General features: G+C 39.3%; 1 protein-coding gene across 2 annotated transcripts; it reads left to right on the top strand.

Annotated features, from left to right (window-relative positions):
• LOC114477534 (uncharacterized) lies at nucleotides 1-13,229 on the top strand. Of its 2 annotated transcripts, XM_028469883.1 has the most exons (6): nucleotides 1-136; nucleotides 1,254-1,410; nucleotides 4,143-4,508; nucleotides 9,943-10,182; nucleotides 12,368-12,467; nucleotides 12,736-13,229. In XM_028469883.1, exons 2-6 carry the CDS (start codon nucleotides 1,359-1,361, stop codon nucleotides 12,794-12,796), a joined length of 819 nt encoding a protein of 272 aa, XP_028325684.1. In that variant the 5' UTR covers nucleotides 1-136; nucleotides 1,254-1,358; the 3' UTR covers nucleotides 12,797-13,229. The 2 variants fall into 2 exon arrangements, with proteins under 2 accessions (XP_028325684.1, XP_028325685.1); XM_028469884.1 differs by lacking the exon at nucleotides 1,254-1,410 and having other exon boundaries at nucleotides 27-136.
• The last annotated feature ends 9,075 nt before the right edge of the window (nucleotides 13,230-22,304 follow it).

Here is a 22,304-nt window from a genome sequence, read left to right as displayed (position 1 = left end):
TTAAAAACAAAGTAACATCTGCGTGACATGCTCTGTGTAACTGGACCTTGGTGGTGGGAGAGAACCGTACACGTTTCTCCCTGTGCACTAACCTGAAGTGCACTCTGGGAAAGGGAACAGTTTCACCATTATAAAGGTAGGAGGATCTTTTAATGTGGATAGTTTCTCTTTAACGAACATGGGGTTGTGTTTAATATGTAAGCACTGATGTGTTCTCTGTTATCACAGCTATACTTTGGTTTGTTGTTGTTGTTGTTGTTGTTGTTGTGCTTGAAGGGGCTCATTTTAGTTTTGGCAGCAGAATCCTTCGTTCCTTGTTCCAACTTGTGATTTGAGGTTGCAGTGACGGTGATGTTGTTTGGATACTTCACAAATAAATTAGAGTGGTGGAAAAAAACACACAGTCAAATATTGTTGAGGTAAAGAAGAGGATTAGAGCCAATTCTGATGGAGAAAGTCATTTTGGGCAAATCAAGAATAAAGTAAAAATTTCAAGAATTAAGTTGAAATATAATGTTGAGATTAAAGTCGAAAAGACAAGAATAAAGTCAAAATGTCAAGAATAAAGTCAAAATGTCAAGATTAAAGTTTACATTTCGAGAATGAAGTTGAAATATGTCAAGAATAAATATTTCAATGACGAGATTAAAGTCAAAACTTTAAAAATGAACTAAAAAAATATTGTGGCCATCTACAAAATGCCACGTATTGATGAATGCGTTAAACTATACTTCAAAGTTAGGTTTAATAACAAAGAGATTTTTTTATTTTTAGCTCATAAACACGGCTTTGTAATCTCTTTAATGACTTTGTAGAGATATGGTATTACCAAAAACTAAAGTTTGGAAGGGGTGGAGCATTCAGTCCGTCTGTGGCTATTGAGGAGTTACAGAAACAGATTAGGGCCAGTTTTGATGGAGACTGAATTGGCCCTAGTCAGCTTCCGTAGATTTGACTTCATTTGCAAACCTTTGACTTTTATCACGATATTGTATTTTGAGTTTATTTTTTAAATTTTGACTTCAATCTTGTCTTTTGAGCTTTAATCTCAAAGTCATATTTCAACTTTATTCTCGAAACATCAACTTTATTCTTGACATTTCAACTTTATTCTTGATTTGCCGGAAAATTATTTAATCGATCAAAATTGGCCCTAATCCACTTTCGTATTGAGGAGATGTTTTTGGGTTTTTTGCTCTCATTTCTAATTTATCATTCTTTCATGAGCGTGTATTGTTATTCTTGCTGCTCAGGCCCCCCCGCTGGCTCAGAACAGAGGAAACGACAAGCTACGGCTGCTGCTGAGGTCACGGCCAAATTCCTCTTTTGCTGCTTTTCTGTTCCCATCAGCAGGTGTTATGGATCCACAACACATCCTGTGCTGGAGACTCGCCCCATTGTTTCTCTTTAGTAAGATTTTCTTCTTTTTTCCACTATATCTTCAATCCAACAAATGAATGGAAGGGGATTAGGGCCAAAATCATTTTGGGTAAATGAAGAATGTCGTTGAAATGTTGAGAATAAAGTTGAAATTTAGAAAATAAACTCAAAATACAATATCGTGATAGAAGTCAAAGGTTGGCAGTTAAAGTCAAATCTATGGACGCTAACTAAGGCCATTGCACCATATGACAACAGTCTCCTTCCAAACTTCTCTGGCTTTTCCTTCTAAACAGATTACATTTTTGTAATATCTCTTCAAAGTCCTTAAAGTGATAACAACACCATGTTTATGAGCAAAATAAGACGGAATCTCTTTTGTTGATAAACCCAACTTTGAAGTATAATTTAACGCATTGATCGATACACAAGATTTTGTTGATGGCCACGATCTGCTGTTGTCATATGGTAAATTCGCCCTCATCAGCTTCCGTAGATTTGACTTCATTAACAGATTTTCAACTTTTATCAAGAAATTGTCATTTGAGTTCATTTTCAAAAACTCAACTTTAATCTTGACATCATTTTTCAACTTTATTCTCAACATTTCAACTTTATTCTTGATTAGCCCAAATTATTTTCTCCATAATCCTCTTCCGTACAAAATTTAAGCTATAAATGCTCGAATGTAAAAGAACGAGGCAAAAGAACTGCTACAAACTGCAGTAGTAAACACACAGAGATCCAGATGAGTGTTCAATATTGCAAACACTAATAAACTGGTTTGTGTGTAATCACTGCACTTAGGTTATTTACATTTCCTCCATGCTTTGCAGATGATTAATAGTCCCCGTGGTAAACGCAGTCAGGCTTTACCAGACTTTGACACAGATTTCGGGATACTGATGTGGTTTGATGGATATCACATTAGGCATGGCTGCCATGCTCTATAAATCATCACTTGACGTTATTTGACAGAAACCCTCCATATATATAAATACATATATATATTCATAGCGTGCATGCAGAGGACGGAGCTGATGCACATGCTCCTGTTTGTTGTGTTTAGGTTTACAGTCTGTTTCTGTCGTACAAACACTCCACACAGCAAAAGGTCAAATCTGGTGATTTACTGCAAAGTAGACAAATCAGCAACAACAATATGAGTGAATTGTTGTCTTCTTATCATGACACCTGTTAGAGGAAGCAGTCAAACAAGTGGAAACAAGGAACTTTCTTTTTTTTTAACTCAAAGTTGTGCAGGTGTCAAAATTAGTTTCTCAAGACTCATTTAAATGGGGACAAATGAGAAAACAGACTGAGTGGATATGAAAAACTACAGACCCCGTATAGGCTATGTAGCGCAGTGGTTCTTAAACCGGTTTCCGAGGATAAAGAGTAAAACAAACATACTTTACACGTACAGTAATGCAGGGGTTCTCGACCCTATTTGGGGTCGCAAGACAAATGGGAGGGGGTCGCCAGATGCTTTTAAGAGACTAAGAAAATTTTTGGAACAATTTGAGCCCGTTTTTTTTACCATTTTTCTGCAACTCCACCAAACTTGCCCTATTTAACCTATTTTAAAGCAGAACTACAGTAACTCACGCTTAGCGCTCCCCCTAAAGGTCCCTTTTGGATATTTCACTGTTGTTCACACTCTGCATACCCCGCCCCCTGCCCCACCCAGAGACAACAGGGAGAGATGAAAGACCCCCCAATCACCACATAAACACTTGTATTACCCTCACAGGGACTATGAGAAGGATTTATTGAGGTAAAAAAGTTACTTAGTTCTGCTTTAATCACCTTTTCTTATCATATTTTTGCTCCTTTTAATGCATGTTTGCTACATTACTCCCATTTCTGCCACATCTCATTTCTCATTTCAATGCCTTTTCTGCACATTTTTTCAACTTTCATGAGATTTTCAGCACTTATAAACCCTTTCCACCACTTTTCCCACTAATGTCACATATATTGGCCAATTATTGCCACTTTTAACCTCTTTTCAACATATTTTATGCTTATTTACTCACATTCACATTTTGTCACATTGCCCATTATTTATCAGTTTAAACCAATTGTCTCTACTAATTGTTCCAATATTGACACTTTGATCCTTTTTTCTCTGTTTTTGGCCACTCTAATTTTCAACTTTTAGTCATTTTTTGTGGGGTTTTTTTTTTTAAATCCCATTTCACCACCTTTTCTACCAAAAAAGGTGGAAAATGTGGATTTATAGCTCTAAGATGACTTTATACTGTGGCTGCGGCACAAATTATAATAAGTTTCCTGGATAACAGTGGATATTATTCAGATGAATAAGTGAAAATGTGGTTATCACAAATTCATAGAACAATGAATCGTCATTTTGCTGATTTCATAGATGGGCCTCAAAAATCTCTCCCCTTTATTCCCCATTATAGATGACCCTGTCTCCACATGATTGTTCTTCAATGTTCATGTCTGTGTTCAACCACCTTCAGGTACAGTGGGGGTCCCCGATCTCTGGAACCTTTATTTTGGGGGTTGCTGGCTAAAAAGGTTGGGAACCACTGCTCTAAACTGTCATCTGAGATAGGTATAGAAGAAAAAAAAGAGATGAAAACAGACCTGGAACTTAAACACACTTAAGGAACTGAATTGGATTTAAGTTTTTTTCTTGATAATTCACATTTTCACACTCCTGCACATTTACCTGGTCCAGTTAGCGTGTCACTACCTGTTTGTCATTCTAGTTTCTGATCCTCTGTCCCCAGTGCCCTGTGGGTTCCACTGTGTCTCAGTGCACATTATCAACGAAGAACCTGTGCACGTAATCCCAGGGTCCAATCTGGTTCTGAAAGCCCAAATCAAGCAGGAACCCCAGGAAGAGGTATCCATGGTAACCTGGGAGCGGGAGCCTGAAACTGGAGCAGCTCCTGTGCGAGTGACCCTGGCGACGTGCCCTGGCAGAGGCCTTGGGTGTGCTGGTTCGAGACCAAACGTCCACGCAGACGCAGAGCAGCAGGAGACCACACTTCAGATTAATAAGTACAGCAGAGAGGACGGCGGCGTGTACGGGGTGACTGTGACTGATCGCACAGGGGCCTCAACCACAGCACACTGCATTGTCAGGGAGTACGGTACGATGTGCAGCACGTGGAGGGGGGAGGGGGATTTACAGTGGCACACTTAGATAAATACCTGTTTGTTGGTAAATTATGTGTACAGACACTTTATTACACAGCCCACTGAATTAGGGCACGGCGCTACAGGGCTCATTGGAACTGAAGTGTTCTTCCTTTTTCCAGAGAAACACAACAACATCGTTTGACAGAGAAGGTTCTCGGTCCTCCAGCTCATAACATATTCTACCACATTGCATTCTACTGCAGTGTCTGGCCACATATAACGTCGGAACTTGATAAAGCCACTTTATTGAACAAAATTTAAGCTCCATCCATCCATCCATCCATCTGTCCATCTTCTCGGGTCACTGGGGCAGCATCCTTAGCAGGGAGGCCCAGACTTCCTTCCCCTGGTCACTTCGTCCAGTTCTTCCCGGGGAACTTTCACTTTCTTTAAAGGGATCCTCCACTGTTTTTACAAATGTGGCCTAAAACCTTTGAAATGGAGATCTATATCAAACAAAATGCATTATTTGCACCTTGTTTTATTAACTTTTAAAAATGTGACTACTTTACTGTTTTAGAGTCTGTGTTCTGCCATCTTGAAATCATATGATTGACGATGTCCCAAGCCCCATTTGCCTGTAAACATCCCATTGTTTCCTGCTGGAGTGAAACATTCAGTCTGCTATTTAGATCATTTAGCAGCTTTTTTGATCAAAATGTCAATTTGTGCTGTTTTTGGTTGCTCTGAATAATCAGGAAAAGTTAAACATGCCGATGCATTTTGACCAAAAATGCTGCTAAATGACCTAAAAAGCAGGCTGAATTTTTCACTCCCACAGGAAACAATGGGATGTTTACAGGCAAATAGGTCTTGGGACGTCATCAATCATGTGACTTTAAGATGATGGAACACAGGCTATAAAACGGTAAAGTAGTCCCATTTTTAAAAGTTATTGAAACCGATACGATGCAAAATAATGCGTTCTGTTAGGCATAGCTATTGTAATACGGACATTTCAAAGGTTTTAGGTCACATTTGTGAAAACAGTGAAGGATCCCTTCAACAAAAAAAGCTAAATACTGAACATCTAAAGTTCAGAGTTCTCTAGGCTGAGGGTGTTAAAGGTAATCCCTCTGCTGACTAAACATTACGGTTTCTGGGCAGAAGCCTAGAACTGACGTTTGCCTCAAAAACGATAATTAAGTAGATTCATATGGTGCTGAGATTTAACCAAATCAAGCCTGGCAAAGCACAGCTGACGTGCACGAGAGATACAGACACCTGGGTCAAGTCCAGCGGTGTCAAACTCATCACCGAATATAAAGTAGTTTGATCTTAAGTGTGATTTTAGGTGGGTAAATGAGCAATAATTTCCCCAAGTTTGCACTTTGACGTATAAATGACACATAAAGTATGTAAAACACCGACATTATCCCAGCAATAAGTGACAGATATCAATCTCTTTTAAATCGCATTGATTTTGGGACACATTTTTATTTAAATTTAGGAAACTATGAGAAATAATTTCAGGAAAATTGAGCCTTTTGAACAATTTGAGATTTAAAATGACTGCAGTCGTGATAAAAGAATGGGAAAATTGCGATGCTCCAAATATTTTGGAGTTTCATTGAATTAGTGTATTTAGAAAGGCTGATATATCTACAACTGCATTACACAATAATTCATGCTTTTTCTGTCTTTTTTTACTTTCTCCTGGGGGCAGAACTGGATGGTCTACAGGGCCAGATTTGGCCCCAGGGCCTTGAGTTTGACACATGTGGTCTCGTCTGTCCTTTTCTGTGGTAAACTTATGATTGACTAGACTGACCCTGAATAACCAACAGACAGGTAGATGGATGGATGATTCAGATCTGTTTCTAGTCAAGTCAAAATCAAAGTCATCTTTATTGTCAAATCCACTGTACGTACAAGACATGTCGAGATTCAAAATTCCTATTCTCTTCACCTCACACATTTACAAACACAACAACACGACAATGTAGAATATATTACATATAAAGATGGGACAACAACACAACAAGCATTTACAATATTTAGCAGATATGAATATGAAAATAAATATATATAAATATAACAGTGATATATTACAGTAGTGCAGAGCAGCCTGATGCTGCATAAAGTGGCTGGTGTAAAGGAGAGGGTTATTCCAGAGTAATTGTGTGTGTGTGTGGGGGGGGGGGGGGGGCAAGTTTGACAAAGTACATGGAGAGATTCACAAGCTGATACAATCTGCAGTATTACACTTTACTTTGTGAATGGGCAACAGTCATGCCACCCGTCTAGCCAGAAACCTATGAATGGATGGATGGATGGATGGATGGATGGATGGATGGATGGATGGATGGATGGATGGATGGATGGATGGATGGATGGATGGATGGGTACATAGTTAAGCTCTACTAGTGCTGAAATTGTGAGTACATGTACTCAGTTTTGGCTGACTCGTGCGCACGTACACGATACTAGTGAACCAAAAAGTGTCAATAGTACAAATGATATGCTAACAAGGGGGCGGGGAAAGCAAGTTCAGGCTTGCCATTGGCTTTTCAAAATATTACAGCCAATCAGAGAGCTGGATTTGGTTATAATCCCTCCTACTTCATTTGCATTAGATCTACTTGGGTATATTTTGGCTTTATTAATACTATTAGTGTGATTACCACGAGTAAACAAAAACATTGTTGACAGTTTTTTTACAACCTAGTGGTCAAGTAGACCTTACGAGAAAAAGAAATTATTTACTAGTACACAATTTAGTCATTAAAGTAACATATTAGTAGAAATACGAGTAACACAAAATCGTCTACTAGTAGACGATATTCCTAGTGCGCCAAAAACCTTTACTAGTAGAAGAAAAGTTTTTGTTTAGTAGTACCACTTGTACACTTAAAATCTCACTAGTAGTACTGGTAAAGTACTAGCTGACCTAATGCAAATAATTTAGGAGGGATTATGACCAAATCTAGCTCCCTGATTGGTTCTAATGTTTTAGAAAGCCAATGGCAAACCTGGATTTGCTTTTCCCTGCCTCCTCATTAGCATATAATGCATACTACTGGCACTTTTGACTTCACTAGTAAAGTGAACCTAGATTGAGTACGTGTACGACAAACATCACCAATATAACATTTATGTTACGATGTCCTTCCATACAGGCCTCCACAAGATTAGAAAAAAGTCAGATTTCTTTAGTTATTCATTACAAATGTGATGATGTCACAGCTAAAGAAGTCAGAGAGAAGCATACTAGCGTGTGAAACCAGCGTTTGTCTTTGATCCTTGTTTTTGAACGACGAGGAGTAAAAAACACTTCATCAGGAAGAAAAGGCAACAAATTTTAGAGACTAATCTTCCGCCCCTGTATTTCATTCCTACCATTGATAGAGAAAATGAAGTAGCAGAACTAAAGGTCACTGAGCACCGACGTTATTCAACAACATAAACAACTAACTGAAGCATAAAAATATCTTCCCTGGTCTCCTGTAACCTTTCGGACCTTTTGTACCAGCAGTTAGTTTGAAAACAGTGTTTATTACGAAGCCTTGAAGGAAGAAAATGTGAGCAGATGTATTTCAAACACTCATCATTAGACTTGGTTCTGCCCTCTCAAGTAATAACCCCGACATAATGAATGTGCTTTAATTTCCCTCCGCCGGGCTTTGTTTTCACTCTGATGGTGAATGTCTTATTTAATAATGTAACACTTAGGATCAAGTTTGCCCAAAAGGCTCTACATTCCTGCCTTATTGGACTCGGTTGATTATTATTATTTTTGGTTCCCAGCTTTAGTTTTCCACTTTTCTGGAAATGCTTTGCTGCTTTCCGTCTCATCTGTCTGCTCTAACACGATCAATTCATCAGCCCATGCACTTCGTTACGTACGTCTGCTCCCTCAGCTTCTGGGGTTTTCCATCATCTCACTCTCCTACATTACGTCAAACTCTCTGATCTTATTACAGTGTCTGAAACCAAGCCAGTTTCTCCCAACAGCATTAAAAATCTTTATGTCCTCGACCGTCTTGGACAATCCTATCCATTAATCTTATGTTCTACCAGACAGATGTCTACATTTACGCTCTGTACTTTCATCTAACTCAAATTATTTACTGAGATGAGTTATATTAACCTCTTTTTCTCTGTGAGCACATCAATATGTCTCACTCGTCGCCGGTTTGCGGCGAGGCCTGGGGGACGAACCCCAGCTTATTATTTTACACCATAAAAATTATTTACACCTATTTTAAAATGGAACTACTTTACCGTTTTAGAGTCTGTGTTCCACAATCTTGAAATCACGTGATTGATGATGTCACATGGCCCCATTTGAGTGTAAACATCCCATTGATTGCTCTCGGAGTGAAGCATTCAACCTGCTTTTTAGATCATTTAGCAGATTTTTTGGTTAAAATGTCAATTTGTGCTGCTTTCGTTTGCTCTAATTATTTAGGAAAATGTAAATATTTCTTCTTCTGACTTCTGATTCAGCCATGAGCTGTGCGCTGTTTAAAGAGGTAAAGGACAGTTAGGAGAGCTCTTCTTCTCTGCTTCATTGTCTACTATACCAAACCGGAGAGTTGGAACTGTCGCCCACCTCGGTCACAGATTTTTTTTCGCGTCAAAACTGTTTTATCCTCTTTCTGTAAATAAAAGAGGTTTACATTGACATCTTAAACATTTCCTCATTATTTAAAGCAACCAAAAGCAGCACAGATTGGCATTTTAACTGAAAAAGCTGCTAAATGGTCTAAAAAACTCTCCGATATTACGTCAAACTCTCTGATCTCATTATTGTGTCTGAAACCAAGCCAGTTTCTCCCAACAGCATTAAGAATCTCTTATGATTTTTCTTGGACAATGCTATCCATTAATCTTGTGTTCTACCAGACAGATGTCTACATTTACTCTGTACTGTCCCTAGGGGTACAGAAGCACATTGCAGAGGGTACTCAGAAAGATTTAACAAATAATTTTTGGACAAATTCACCACAATCTAACAGTACTAATGCTCAATAAAATACTATATTTTCTTGTAATTTATTGAAACTGGATTATTTTATGCTTTAGAGGTCATTTTTATCACACTTTTGACAATAGGAGACACGATTTAGCTACATTTTACGAAGGACGCTGCATTTACTTACTACTGAAATAATGACATAAAAGTTGCATTGGTAATTTAAAAAAAAACAAATAAATGTCACTTTAAATTAGACTCAGTGTTTTGAATTAGTAGATAGCCTTGGGGAACCAATGTTCGAGACACATTTAGAGGTTTAGGAGAGCCTGCAAATGGAAAAGTATATGAAATTATAAAGACAAAAATGGACAAAAAGATTTGGAACCACTGATCTAACTCAAATTATTAACCGAGATGCATTATAATGATATTAATGTTTTTTTTCTCTGTGTCTACATCTGCAGAGGCGGTTCATCATGTTTCTTTGAGCATCAACATGTCTCACTCGTCGCTGGTTTGCGGCGAGGCCTGGGGGACGGACCCCAGCTTCAGTTGGCTCTACGAGAGGGCTGCCATCACTCGGGCCGTGGGGGAAATCTCCAAAGATGGGAGCACTTTGGTTTTGAACATGGCTCCAATTTGTGGAGACTTCACGTGTGTGGTCAGCAACAAGCTCGGCTACAGCTCTGCCTCCTACTCAGCAGGTACGGAGAAACCCAGCCAGGTTAAAAAAATGCATGAATGAAGATTTGTTTAATAGAGTTCTGCTGACAAAAGAGGAAATTAGAATAATCACTGATTTCTCTGTAGCTCAGTTGTTTTAGTTTTCCACCCACAGCTTCAATATTAAAGAGTCTGTCGTTGTATTTAGGTTCATTTTAAAACTCTGAGCTGATGTATTCATTTTAAATAATCCATCTGCACAAAGCCAGGCGACACATATAAAAGGTTTCCTGCAGGGTAAAAAAAAACAGCACATATAGAATTGGATTTACATTTTCAAGATAACATTAACTACAGAAGTGTATGAGAGTGTTACAATATTGATGTGTTTACTTGACCGTTTCCATTTAGCATGGAATGCAAACAAATGGATTCCTGGAGAAGACACTGTCACTGTCACCTGGGAAATAATGCAGCCAAATGGATGAATACGGCACTCGTGGAGCACTTTGTAGCTCGCTCATGTTGCAGTGCATCCACACTTTCATTCCCGCTTCATAGCCACGTCACAGGAGTGAGGCGCTCAAAGGCTTTTTTGTTTCCAAACTATGAACAGCCACACTCAGACTTAAGTGTTGTTGGAGGTCAACCTTTGCAAAGACCACACTGTCTGAGACCAGAACGTACCGAGACCAAGACTTTTGGGAGTCAAGACCATTAAAATCTATTTTAAAATCAATTTTAAAGGTTGAACAGTTAAAGAGTATTCTCTCTCTTTAATTTATTTTTCTTTTAAATACATTTGACAGACAAAAATGAAATGTCCAGTGATGAAGTCCAGAAATATTTTAAATATCTTAAAATCAAATCAGTTTATTTGTCAAGTGAATGAGGCCTAATGTAAGCGTTCAGAGGTATTTCAGACTAGAAATAAGATGAACTGATGAGTTTTTTGGACCCATAAAGCACTCAGGAGGCAGAACAATCAGTGAGCTGAACATTAATTAATCATGAATCAGGTGCTTCTCATTATTATCCCATTAATGTAGTTGAAGAACAGCAGGTCAGTGCTGGTCTCAATTGGAAAATCCTGAGACCGAGACAAGATTAAGACCTTTAAAATGTGGTATTGAGTACTATAACAAAGACAAACCAGGATGGATGGATGGATGGATGGATGGATGAATGGGTGAGTGGATGGATGGATGGATGGATGGATGGATGGATGGATGGATGGATGGATGGATGGATGGATGGATGGATGAATGGGTGGTTGGGTCGGTGGATGAATGGTTGGATGGATCGAAGGATGTATGGGTGTGTGGGTGGATGGATTGAAGGTTGAATCGGTGGATTGATGGATGGATGATGGCTCGAAGGATGGATGATGGCTCGAAGGATGCATGAATGAATGGATAGATGAATGGATGGAAGGACGGACTAATAGATGGATTGATGGAGGGACGGATGGATGGATGAATTGATGGATGGATGGATGGGTGGGTGAATGGAAGAATGGTAGGATGGATGGATGGATTGATGGATGGATGGACGGACGGACTAATAGATGGATTGATGGAGGGACGGATGGATGGATGAATTGATAGATGGATGGATGGGTGAGAGGATGAATGGATGGGTGGGTGAATGGAAGAATGGTAGGATGGATGGATTGATGGATGGATGGACGGACGGACTAATAGATGGATTGATGGAGGGACGGATGGATGGATGAATTGATAGATGGATGGATGGGTGAGAGGATGAATGGATGGGTGGGTGAATGGAAGAATGGTGGGATGGATGGTAGGATGGATGGATGGAAAATGTTCCTTGCCCATTGACGTCTGTTTGAAAGTCGTCTCACATGTTCAACCTCTTCCTTTTCTTGTCTGATTGGCTCCTGGTCGTTGCTCTCTGTTCTGGTTTATTCTGCGTGTCGTATTCTATGACAGTTGGTGTTTCTGTGATAAAGGATTTTCCACAGTGCGATCAATAAATTGCTGCAGTCACTGCTGCTGCTTCTGCTGCTAAGCATGTGGGACAAATGCAATTTAGCAAATTCTCCAAGACACGTAATGGTCCCTACACCGTCAGAGTATTTGGGAGAAACATTCTGCTGGTTCCTGTTGTTTATGTTTATCTTTTATATACCTTGTGTTTCCATAGTTTGATGACTTGCACTTTCTCATTGGGTTTGTTCTTCTTTTTCTCTCTGCGTGACAGGACCTTGTGAAAAGGAGGGTCGGGGGATGATGGCGGCCGTGGTGTGTCTCGTCTTCCTGCTGCTACTGTTTGGAGGAGCCGTGGCGTTTTTATTGTGGAGGTACAAAAGAGAACAAAGATACGGTGTTGTTCAAGGCTGCGGCCTGACAAAGAAACCATATGTCAGGAGAAAATAAGACATTGATACCAGCTTGAAAATGGAAAGGGAGGGAGTGGGGGGGTTGAAATAGCAAAATGAGACGTAACATTCCACCACACGACAGCATGCTGGGTCTGCTGACAAAACAATTGTGGTTTTTATCCCCAGCCAGCACACTGTGTGTGTAACTGCTCCTTGATCTACATTCAACACCTGCTTTTCCTTTCAGGAGATACCGGAACAATCATCGAGGAGAGAGGCTGCAGGAACATTTGGATGACACCATTTAGAAGAGCCTCCGTGATGTTTCCATTAGGGCTACCAGAGAGATGTGGCCTGAAAGCACTGTGACCTCACTCTGCCTGGAGATAATGTGAAGAGTGAGCTGCTTTCTTTCGTTCTCATGAATATCCAAATGTGGGTATTTGGGTTAAAGTGCCAGGTGACGGGCTCACAGTGCCCCCTACTGGGATGGACCTGATAGTGTGGACTTTAATGGAGCGTGAGAGCATTTTTTCTATAAGGCTTTAAATCTGCTGCATCACACATGTTAGTCTTCATACGGGCGCACACTGCAGTGCATACTGAGTTTCAAAGAGCAGGAAAATGACGTTGTATAAATGGACCAATCACTGAGGCCCGTGGGTCTATATTTATAGTGGACCCTAAGCATCTCTAAGCATTTCTATCAGCACCATTAAAATGCACTTTAGTGTAAATCATATTCACTTGGTTTTGTATACACACTTGGTTGACATTTATTGAAAAACCCATATGTGATGTTATTTAAAAAACAATTATAAAAATAAATGTTCTTCCATATCTGAAATTCAATTAGTTTTGTTATTATGCAGAGATGATGTTTTATGTTTTAAACACATCTAGTCGGGCGTCACATTAAAAGTAAAGCTAACACATTGATTCCATGGAGAGATATTTTATTATGAGCTGAGTTCAAGATTCGGGAGGGGTCCACGTATTTATGGATATCGCTTAATATCGGAAGTGATGAACAATAACGGCGCATCGGATGTCTCAAGTGTGGCAGCTCAGGGTTTAAAGATTCCTCCATTAGATCGATGAATCGATTTATATTCCTACGATCCAACTACGTTGATCTGTGCTCTGCAAGTTGGCCTTCCACATGACTCTAATCCATCAAAAATCGTTTAAAAAGGTAATCAACCGATTGTATCAATACAAGGAAATAAGGCATTGTTTTTAAGCATGGCAGCCTTTATATGGATGTGTTTTAAAAGCACTTTTAATATTAAAGATGTTGAGGCCAAGAAGAGTCAGGTAAACCTAATATGTATTTTTACTGAAAATGTATTGAGTATTATAAATCAGAGCAGAAAGGTTAACATCCTGTTTAATTTTAAGTGTTGGTTTGACTTCATTCAAATAAAATGTGACTACATTTGCCAATCAGCCAATCAGCACGCACAGTGCCAAAATAGCCAGCAATCATACATTCACATTGACATGAGCAGTGCTTAATTTGTAAATCATCATCAGGTCCCGGAGCAAACGTCGGGTGTTGCTCAGCACTAAGGGAGAGAGAAAAATGTCACAGAATACATTTTTTTAAAGCGCCTTTTGCTAATGATATTTGGCCAATATTATCAGGTGAACACAAACAACCCATTAATCTAAATGTTTAATAAAAGAATGATGAATCAGCTTTAAAAAAGCACGGACAATCGCCCGTTACAGAGTGACAGCTGTTAAAATCTGCCATGCTTCAGCACCAAAGACAACGCAAAAACAATTGTAATTTAGCCATAAAGGACACAAAAACCTACAAATACAAAATATGTATTAACTTTTACACTCATAACATAAGATTACATTATTACATAAGATGAGTGTTGTTGCCTAAAATTAGGCAACGTCACCAGAATGCACGACTAAACCATGAAAACCCTTTTAATGAAAAATGCATTTACGAGGTCTCGTTTTACAGGATGGTGCAGCCTGTCACATGGGCAGAAAAAGGTTTGGCAGTGTTTTTTTTAGGAAAACTACCAGTTTGAGGTGTTGACTTTGCCTCTAAATCATGTAGATCTTTGGAAAAATGAAGCCTCTGTGGGATGTGATGGACAAACAAGTGTTGGAAGCAGAAGGAGGACACAGATGGCTAAAATGTTAGCGCTGAGCTGTGTTTATGGCTGTTATACACCCTTGGAAGTGCTTTATAGAAGACAAAAGTGCAATTTTACAGTGTTTTCAGGCTGCTTTAGGCAACACTGAAGCCGGATATGGAGCAGGAAACTATATTAGGTTTAGTAAAGTGTTTTCATCCGTTTCAGCACTGGACAAAACTTGACGTGAAGTTGTTTTTTTCATGCAGATAAAACACAGCGAGGTCTTTGATATCCAGTGATCTTCAGGCTAATTAAGGAACTAAACAGCCAGAGGTCAAAAGGAGGACGTGATTGAAAGCACACGAAAAGAGCAAAAAAAGCATTGTCTATGACTGTTTGATCAGAGATTCTGTTGCCTACCTTCCTGTCTCCAAGAAAAGCAGACATGAGCAACTGGCGGCCCCCAAATCAAATCCCCAAAGACTATAAATCAAAAAGTCCTAATGAATATGAAAGTGACCCTAATACACAAAACAGTTGCTCAAACACACAAAATGACAGAAAAATGTGTAAAATTTCAACAAAAGTACAAAGAAGGATTTCAGATATACACAAAATGACTATAAAGACACAAAAAAACCAACCTAAATACAGAAAAAGTCAAAAGAAATGACACAAAATTACAGTAAAATCCACAAAATTAAAACCAGAACACACAAAATAAGAACAAAAACACATGATTCGATGAAAATTCCCTAAATGACAGAAAAATACACTAAATGACATCAAGAATGCACAAAAAATAAAAACACCCATGGCTTTAGATTTTAGATTTAGATTTAGACAACTGAATTGCCCTTTATCCCAAAGGGCAATTCAGTTTTTGCAGTGCACCAGGCCATACATTTCAAAACAGCAGACAACAATACAATACAAGTCTAAAATCGCACAAATGGACAACAGAAATTTCCAAAATGACAGAAGGTACACAAAATGACTCTAAAAACACACAAATATCATATAATGACTGAAACAATACAAAACTCACAAAACAAAACCACAAAAAAGATCAAGTATTTGTTCTTTCCAATATTAATCTTCCCACTGGTCATTTTCCTGAATGCTGTCATGAATGTTAATAATATGGCCCTTAGATCAGTCACATTTTTTTGGGCCCCACTGTGACAACAGTTGCCCAGCAACAGTGTTGCTACTGTATTTTAACTTGTTCTAATGATGATAGACAGGAGATATGTGAGACTCCCGGGGTGGACAAAGGATGAACATGATGAAATGTGAATGAACTGGAGATAAATGTGGACTAAAGGAGTGAAATAGAGATAATTCAAAGGTAAGTCTGTATGCATCTACTCTCTGAATCATTCGGACTAAAAAGAATGAAAGCCTGAAGACAGTCTGAGAAAATGCTAATGTGGCCAATTCACTACATGTCATTACACATCAAACGGAGCAGACGTGGCTGAGTTCAGTCTGTGTCTCTGAGGAACACTTTGACAGTGTATACGCATTAAAGCTGAGCAGAACATTTCTCAAACGGCTCCCTCTACCAGACTTTGTACCAAAATCTCCTCAGTCACAGCCCGTTAGCGTGGTAATGTTGGCTGACCCTGTCGTCCCACGTCAGACGGACGAGATGGGGAGATTTTGAAAGTTTAAAAAGGTTCATTTTAAACACTGGATAAAGTGTTTAAACACCTCCAAGAACCGCCTCCCTAATGTGGTGGAGGGGTTTGAGCATCCAAATAATTCTGGGAGCTATGTTGTCAGAGGTTAATGCCCCCTGTAGGTTCTCCCAATGCAAACAGTTCCCAGGCATACGTGGAGTTTGTGGGCAGGAGGCAAAAGTTTCCATTACAGTTTAAAAACACAACTGTACAAAATGTGCATTATTTCATTTGTTGTTATTACTTGTATAAGTTTTCAGTGACATGTTTCCAAACTTTTGAGATTTTAAGTTGGTTCTTCTTCTGTTGCACAATTCTTCTTCATAATGTAAATGGTGAAGCGACACTGCATCCAGAAGTTCATGTTATGGTACTACGGCAAAAATGAAACAGAAAGCAGCTGCCGGTCTGATTTTATAATGAATTTACAACATTAAAGGAGCGTCGACACAAATTTTTGTAGTCAATGTTATCAATTATGTTATTAATCATTTTTGTATTATTGTATATGTTCCACACATTGTGGTTGGTGTGAATCTCAAGACAGTCTAAATATTTACTTCCATTTTTTCTTTTGCCCCCCCTGGCAAGAATCTCAAACTCTGCCTATGGTCCCAGGTGACGTGCCAGACCAACAGCGGTTCGAAAGCCACTTTTGACTAGAAAACAGCAAAGGAAGTGCACATTTCCTGGATTAGCGCAACCGGGATCCAACTCTGGAGCCAGGCCAGGTGTTGGGGCTCAAAGGCGAGCAAGGGTTAGGAGCCTGTGCTGGTGCGGGAGGTAGAGAAGCTAGATACGTAGTCGGCCACACCTTGAGACATAGCAAGAGCTCTGGAACCAGTCTTCTCAAGAGGGGTTTGACTCTCTTCCACTCTGGAGTTGCCACATGAGAGGCGCCGGGCAAGGGCTTTATGTTGGAGTTTACTCTGGTAAACAAGAGGGTAGCTTTCGGGTGGGGAAACAGATCCTGACTGTTGTTTGTACCAGACGTCTCCCTGGTGAGGTGTTCAGGGTACGTCCCATTGGAAAGAGACACCAAGGAAGACCCGGAACACACTTGAAAGATTGTCTCTTGGCTGGATACGTGGGAGAGAATTGATGGATGGATAAAGTGTAAAAAAAAACATCCAAACAATGGCTAACAAACCTGTGGCTGATTTTTTAAAATCTTTCAGCTTTTTATGAAAAAACTCTTCCTTTGAGTGAGAGATGAGTTCAATTATAGATAGTACCAAAGAAGCAGTGTCCAGCAGCTGTGCCCGGCCGACATGGAAAAGGGTAATGATGTAGTGCTCTAGACCGTGCTTGGTCTTGCTCTTGTCTCTGACTCGGGAGCCTTTTTTGCTCCAATCAAGACCAGTCGAGACACTGATCTGCTATTCTTCAACTTCATTAACGTGATAATAAGAAGAAAGAATTGGAACTGTTCCTGAATAATTAATGTTTTAATTTGACTTCAAACATTTAGCGTTAGCTCACTGATTGTTCTGCTCCCTAGGAAATCTTTTTGAGTGCCCCATGAGTCAGACACCTGTAAAAACTCAGACATCTTATTGCTCGTCAGAAATACCTCTCACCACTTACTATAGGCCTCATTCACCTGACAAATAAACAATCATGGACTCATTAGTGGCTTTTAAATACATACAAGAGTTGATTTTGCAAGATTGTAGTTGAACACATTTGTCAAGATATGAGATTGTTGCATATTGTGCTTTGAAAGAGATGCAGACAACTTGTTTTTGTCTGTCAAATGAATTCAAAAGAAAACTGAAAGTAAAGAGAGAAGGCTCCTCTTGAACTGTTCAATCCTGTCGTGTTTTTTTTTTTTTTTTTAAAAAATAGATTTTTAAGGTTTTTGTCTTCTTGTCTCAGTCTTAGACTTGTCTTGTTCTCAGCTTGCGTTGGTCTCGGCAAAACATCTTGGTCTTGTCTTGGTGCATTCAGGTCTCAGGCAAGTCTTGGTCTCAGTTATTTTGGTCTTGAGTTTAACACTAGTAAAGGGCATCAATGCAAAGGTGCCTGTCTACATCAGAAATCTATCATTTACTTCTAACCCTGCATGACTTCAAAGACTTTTAAAATCTCTCATTGTTTTTTAAGAGCAGTGGGTTTTTTTCCCTTTGCAGCAGAAGGAGCCAGTGGAGCTGCTTCAGGTGTCTGGATTCCCTTCGGTCTCTGTTAGTAGGAGGTGTAATAAGCTCAGCCAACCGTAAGAAATCCCCGGTGGGGTGAGTCCAAAACAGTTGGTGAGATAACATCTCTTGGCTGGCCTTGAAATGACTCTGAGTGTTCTGAAATGAACTGGAGGAAGGGGCAGGAAACCAAGATTTGTGTGACTGCAGGGTTTCTTTGGGCTAAGACTCAAGGTTTGACAGGAGCAATCGGAAAGTTGAAATCTTGACTGGCTGCTGGATTCCTTTGACTGACAGAAGTGGAATCATTGGTAAGTTACTGGACAGATCTAGTTAAACACAAATAAGTCAGTCACACAGTCTAGAAAACAAAAGCAAAGACTCACAGATGATTCTGCCACTGTTGTCAATCCATGTACTGTTCGTTCTTTGGTTATTCAGTTTTAAAACCAATTCAAAATAACAAATAAACGGTGTGGTTATTTTATTTCACTGACTTAAACAAAAACCACATAAGCAGTGTTTTTCTGTTTTAAAATGTAAATATTAATGGGAACATCTTGTTCTGTTTGTGAGATATTTGGATATTTACAGGCAAATTAGAGCGAGAGCTCAAGCACGTCACATTCTGTCAGAGCAAACAGGACCAGAACTGCAGTCCACTGCACCTGGTTTCCCTCCCGGGGTCCTGGACCAGGTCTGTGCAAACAATAGGACTGTTTAGGATTTATTTCAGCAGTTTTCTGGTCCTGCTCCTATTTTAATACAATCTGTGGATCTTTTAGCTCATAACCAGTTGCTCATGCACGTTTAAGTTTTGTTTTGTGGTGTTACGGTAGAAATAGTATCCAAATAAACTGGTGACTGACTATCTACTGTGAGGCTGGAGTGAAGAACATTAAATGTTAGAACTTCTAAGATTTGACACTTTTGCACGTTTAAGACCGCTAGCCATTAATGTCATCCGTCAACACAGACGTAAACAAGGAGCACCAGTAGATTTTTATTATCCTTATTTTGTACGGGCATTGCTGCGCCGGGTGGGTAGCTTGGGGGTTGGCTTGTCTGGGGGCCTGGGTAGGGTAGGTGATTTTCAAAAGCTAGTGTGATTTTGAATGTAGCCTCCCCGAGTGCTCCCCACTCCCCGTGCACAGCTGCTGCAGAAGAGGAGCTCGGCTCATCGCTTGTATTGTGTAGAAACTTTGTTGTTTCATGTCTCATTCAGCAGTAAGAAACAATAAACTTTACCATTATATATGTTAAAAAAAAAACCTGACTAAAGACTCTGTTGGTGACGCGCTTTCAGTTCGAGCTCATGATGCGAGGGATCGAGAACGAGCAGGGAGACGTGATTGGTTAAAAAATGGAAAAAGCAAATACAAACAAAAAACGGTGTATTTCTGATTGGCTTTAAAATCAAAATAACAATGGCATCATATTATGTTGTTTTGTTTGTCTTTTTTAAAAAGCAGAGTTGATTCTATATCTAAACCTGACAAAATCTGTGACCGCAGGTGGCAAGAGTTGCAAACACTGCAGCTTCTCGCCGGACTTCTTGTAGAGAATAAGAGAGCTACGTCAACTGCGTAAACCTTTTCGTAGTGACTAAATAGCCAGTTACTGCCCCAAAACATGACGCTCCAGTGAGTGAAGTAAAATTTGGTTTTGAATCGGAATATCCAAAGAACGAAGGTACACAGATTTTTGATGTTTCTGTATTTCTGTTTTAATTTTTAGCCAGTAGAACAAAAAAGATCTCTCTTCACGGTGGCATTGCACACAGATTGAGACCGAGGCCGGCTCTATGCAGGGGCAAGAGGGGGCAGCGCCCCCTCAAATAAATGTCTTGCCCCCTCAAATCAAAATTTCAGAAATAGTGAAAAAAAATCTGTCAAAAAGGAGACACGAAAACAATGCAGTATCAGCTTCCTCTCATCTCTCTGTGAGCGCACACAGACACACCTCCTCTCAGCCCTCAGTAAACATCCAATCACTATTAGTATGCAAATGAGCCAAGACGTAGCTGGACAGTCTGGAGTCAGGATTCAGCGCGGCCATGGAGCTGACTATGAAGAAGCAGCTGCGTTTTCTCAGTCGCAACTGCTTTGTTTAATTTAATCACAGCAGGGTTTTTTTTATTATTATTTATTTTCCAATCCAGCTTCCTGCATCTCAAAAAGAGAAAGTTAGTGCTGTGTAATGCATCCATTTTTCAGAGCTTTTAAAAAGTGTAGTGCTCCTGTGGAGTGTGAAGTCTCAGTTTCGGTTAAAGTTTATTTCAGAATTAGGCCATCCAGTTAAGTTATGTTATGTTGTTGGTTGATAAAATCTGAATGAAGGATATTGTATTTATTTTATTTTTATTTTTCAGTTTCCCCCCTTGAGAGATTGCCACCTTATTGTGGTCAGGGGGTAAGCAAGCCTTAGTGACATGAACAGCTATACCAGCAGGAGCCTCTTCTTCAGGTGGGACACCCAAGTTGGACAGGTCTGAAGGTAGAGGTCTGACTAAGGTCAATCCACTTCTCTAGGTTGGTGTTGGACACAGCAAAAAACCCAACTCAATGAAGAAAACACTGTTATAAGCACAGGGGAAACAAAGTGCTGGAGCATGATGTGAACATATGATGCCCCCTGAACATTTCTAACTGCCCCCTCATATATGCCTGCCTACAACCGGCCCTGATTCAGATGCTATGTTTCAGCTTGTGTATCAGAGAGAACCGACAACCCCGCATGGCCTCCACTGACCCCAATTATTCAACAACCTTCTTCCCTCTAATCACAGCCTGGATTTCCTCGGCAGCCCTGCTTGTTTTTATATTTTCTGATTGAACCCGTGAAGGAGCGACAAAGGAAGAAAGGCTGCAGTGAGCAGATTAGACACAAACACGCCCTGTGTCCTATTGTTGGAGACTGAGAGTTGCTGATTTAAAGATCAAAGCGTGAGGCTGAAGCCGCCTCAATGTCTGAGCATGAGTGCAGCCTTTGGATCAATCAATACAGATGAATGCAGTGAGGACCCCTCCTGCATTGGATGAGATTATTAGATGCCAAATATAACCTATACTAAACTAAACTTTTTCTTATTTTACCCAAATATTTACCAAGGATATATTAAACTCAAATGACTAAATAACACAGGAGAAAGTTACATGAAATAAATAATTAAAATAAAGTACACTCATTATTGCAGAGGTTCCCAACCTTTTTCGAGTCGTGACCGCATTTTGATGTCCAGCGACCCCAGAGACAATTTTTTTTTCTAGAATTAGTTTTTGATCATGTTTAACAAAGTGTTTTACAAATGTTTTTATTTTATTTTTCAGAGAGTTTAAATATAGAAAGTTGTTTGATATTTATTGTGTGTGATGTGTTAATTTGAAAAAAGAATAATATCTAACAAAAAAATAAAAAAATATAATTTTAAGCAGTTTTTTTTAAGTTGTTTTTGGTTTTTTTAACCAATTACTAGACTTTTTAGGCGACCCATTTTAATTCCAGGTGACCTTATTTGCGGTCCCGACCCGAAGGTTGAAAAAAAAAATGCTGTAATTTTGTGTAGCTCCAAAAGTAAACACAAAGTGACTTAAAAAAATGTTAATTTCTGAAAAATACACAAAAATAGACAACATACTAAACATACAACTACAAACACACAAAACAACAAGAACAAAAAACACAAAGAAAAATATATATGACATATGACAGAAAAATTTACCAAATGACAACAGAATCGGAGAAATAGACAACAAATATACACAAGAATTACTTTAAAATTACAACAAATATACACAAATTGGCAGGAAAATATCGGTACACAAACACACATATAATAACCCAAAATGACACCTAAAAACAACAAAATGACAACAGAAACAGACAAAA

The sequence above is a fragment of the Gouania willdenowi genome, chromosome 16 (genome assembly GCF_900634775.1).
Source record: "Gouania willdenowi chromosome 16, fGouWil2.1, whole genome shotgun sequence".
NCBI classification, from domain to species: Eukaryota; Metazoa; Chordata; class Actinopteri; order Blenniiformes; family Gobiesocidae; genus Gouania; species Gouania willdenowi.
This window is presented reverse-complemented; position numbering and strand designations above follow the sequence as displayed.

Excerpts from the sequence above, each read along its gene's own strand:
- LOC114477534 (XM_028469883.1), top strand. The coding sequence starts at position 1,359 with ATGGATCCACAACACATCCTGTGCTGGAGACTCGCCCCATTGTTTCTC. Across the intron at positions 10,183-12,367 it reads CTCTGCCTCCTACTCAGCAG|GACCTTGTGAAAAGGAGGGT; the intron begins GTACGGAGAAAC and ends TCTGCGTGACAG. Across the intron at positions 12,468-12,735 it reads GTGGCGTTTTTATTGTGGAG|GAGATACCGGAACAATCATC; the intron begins GTACAAAAGAGA and ends TTTTCCTTTCAG.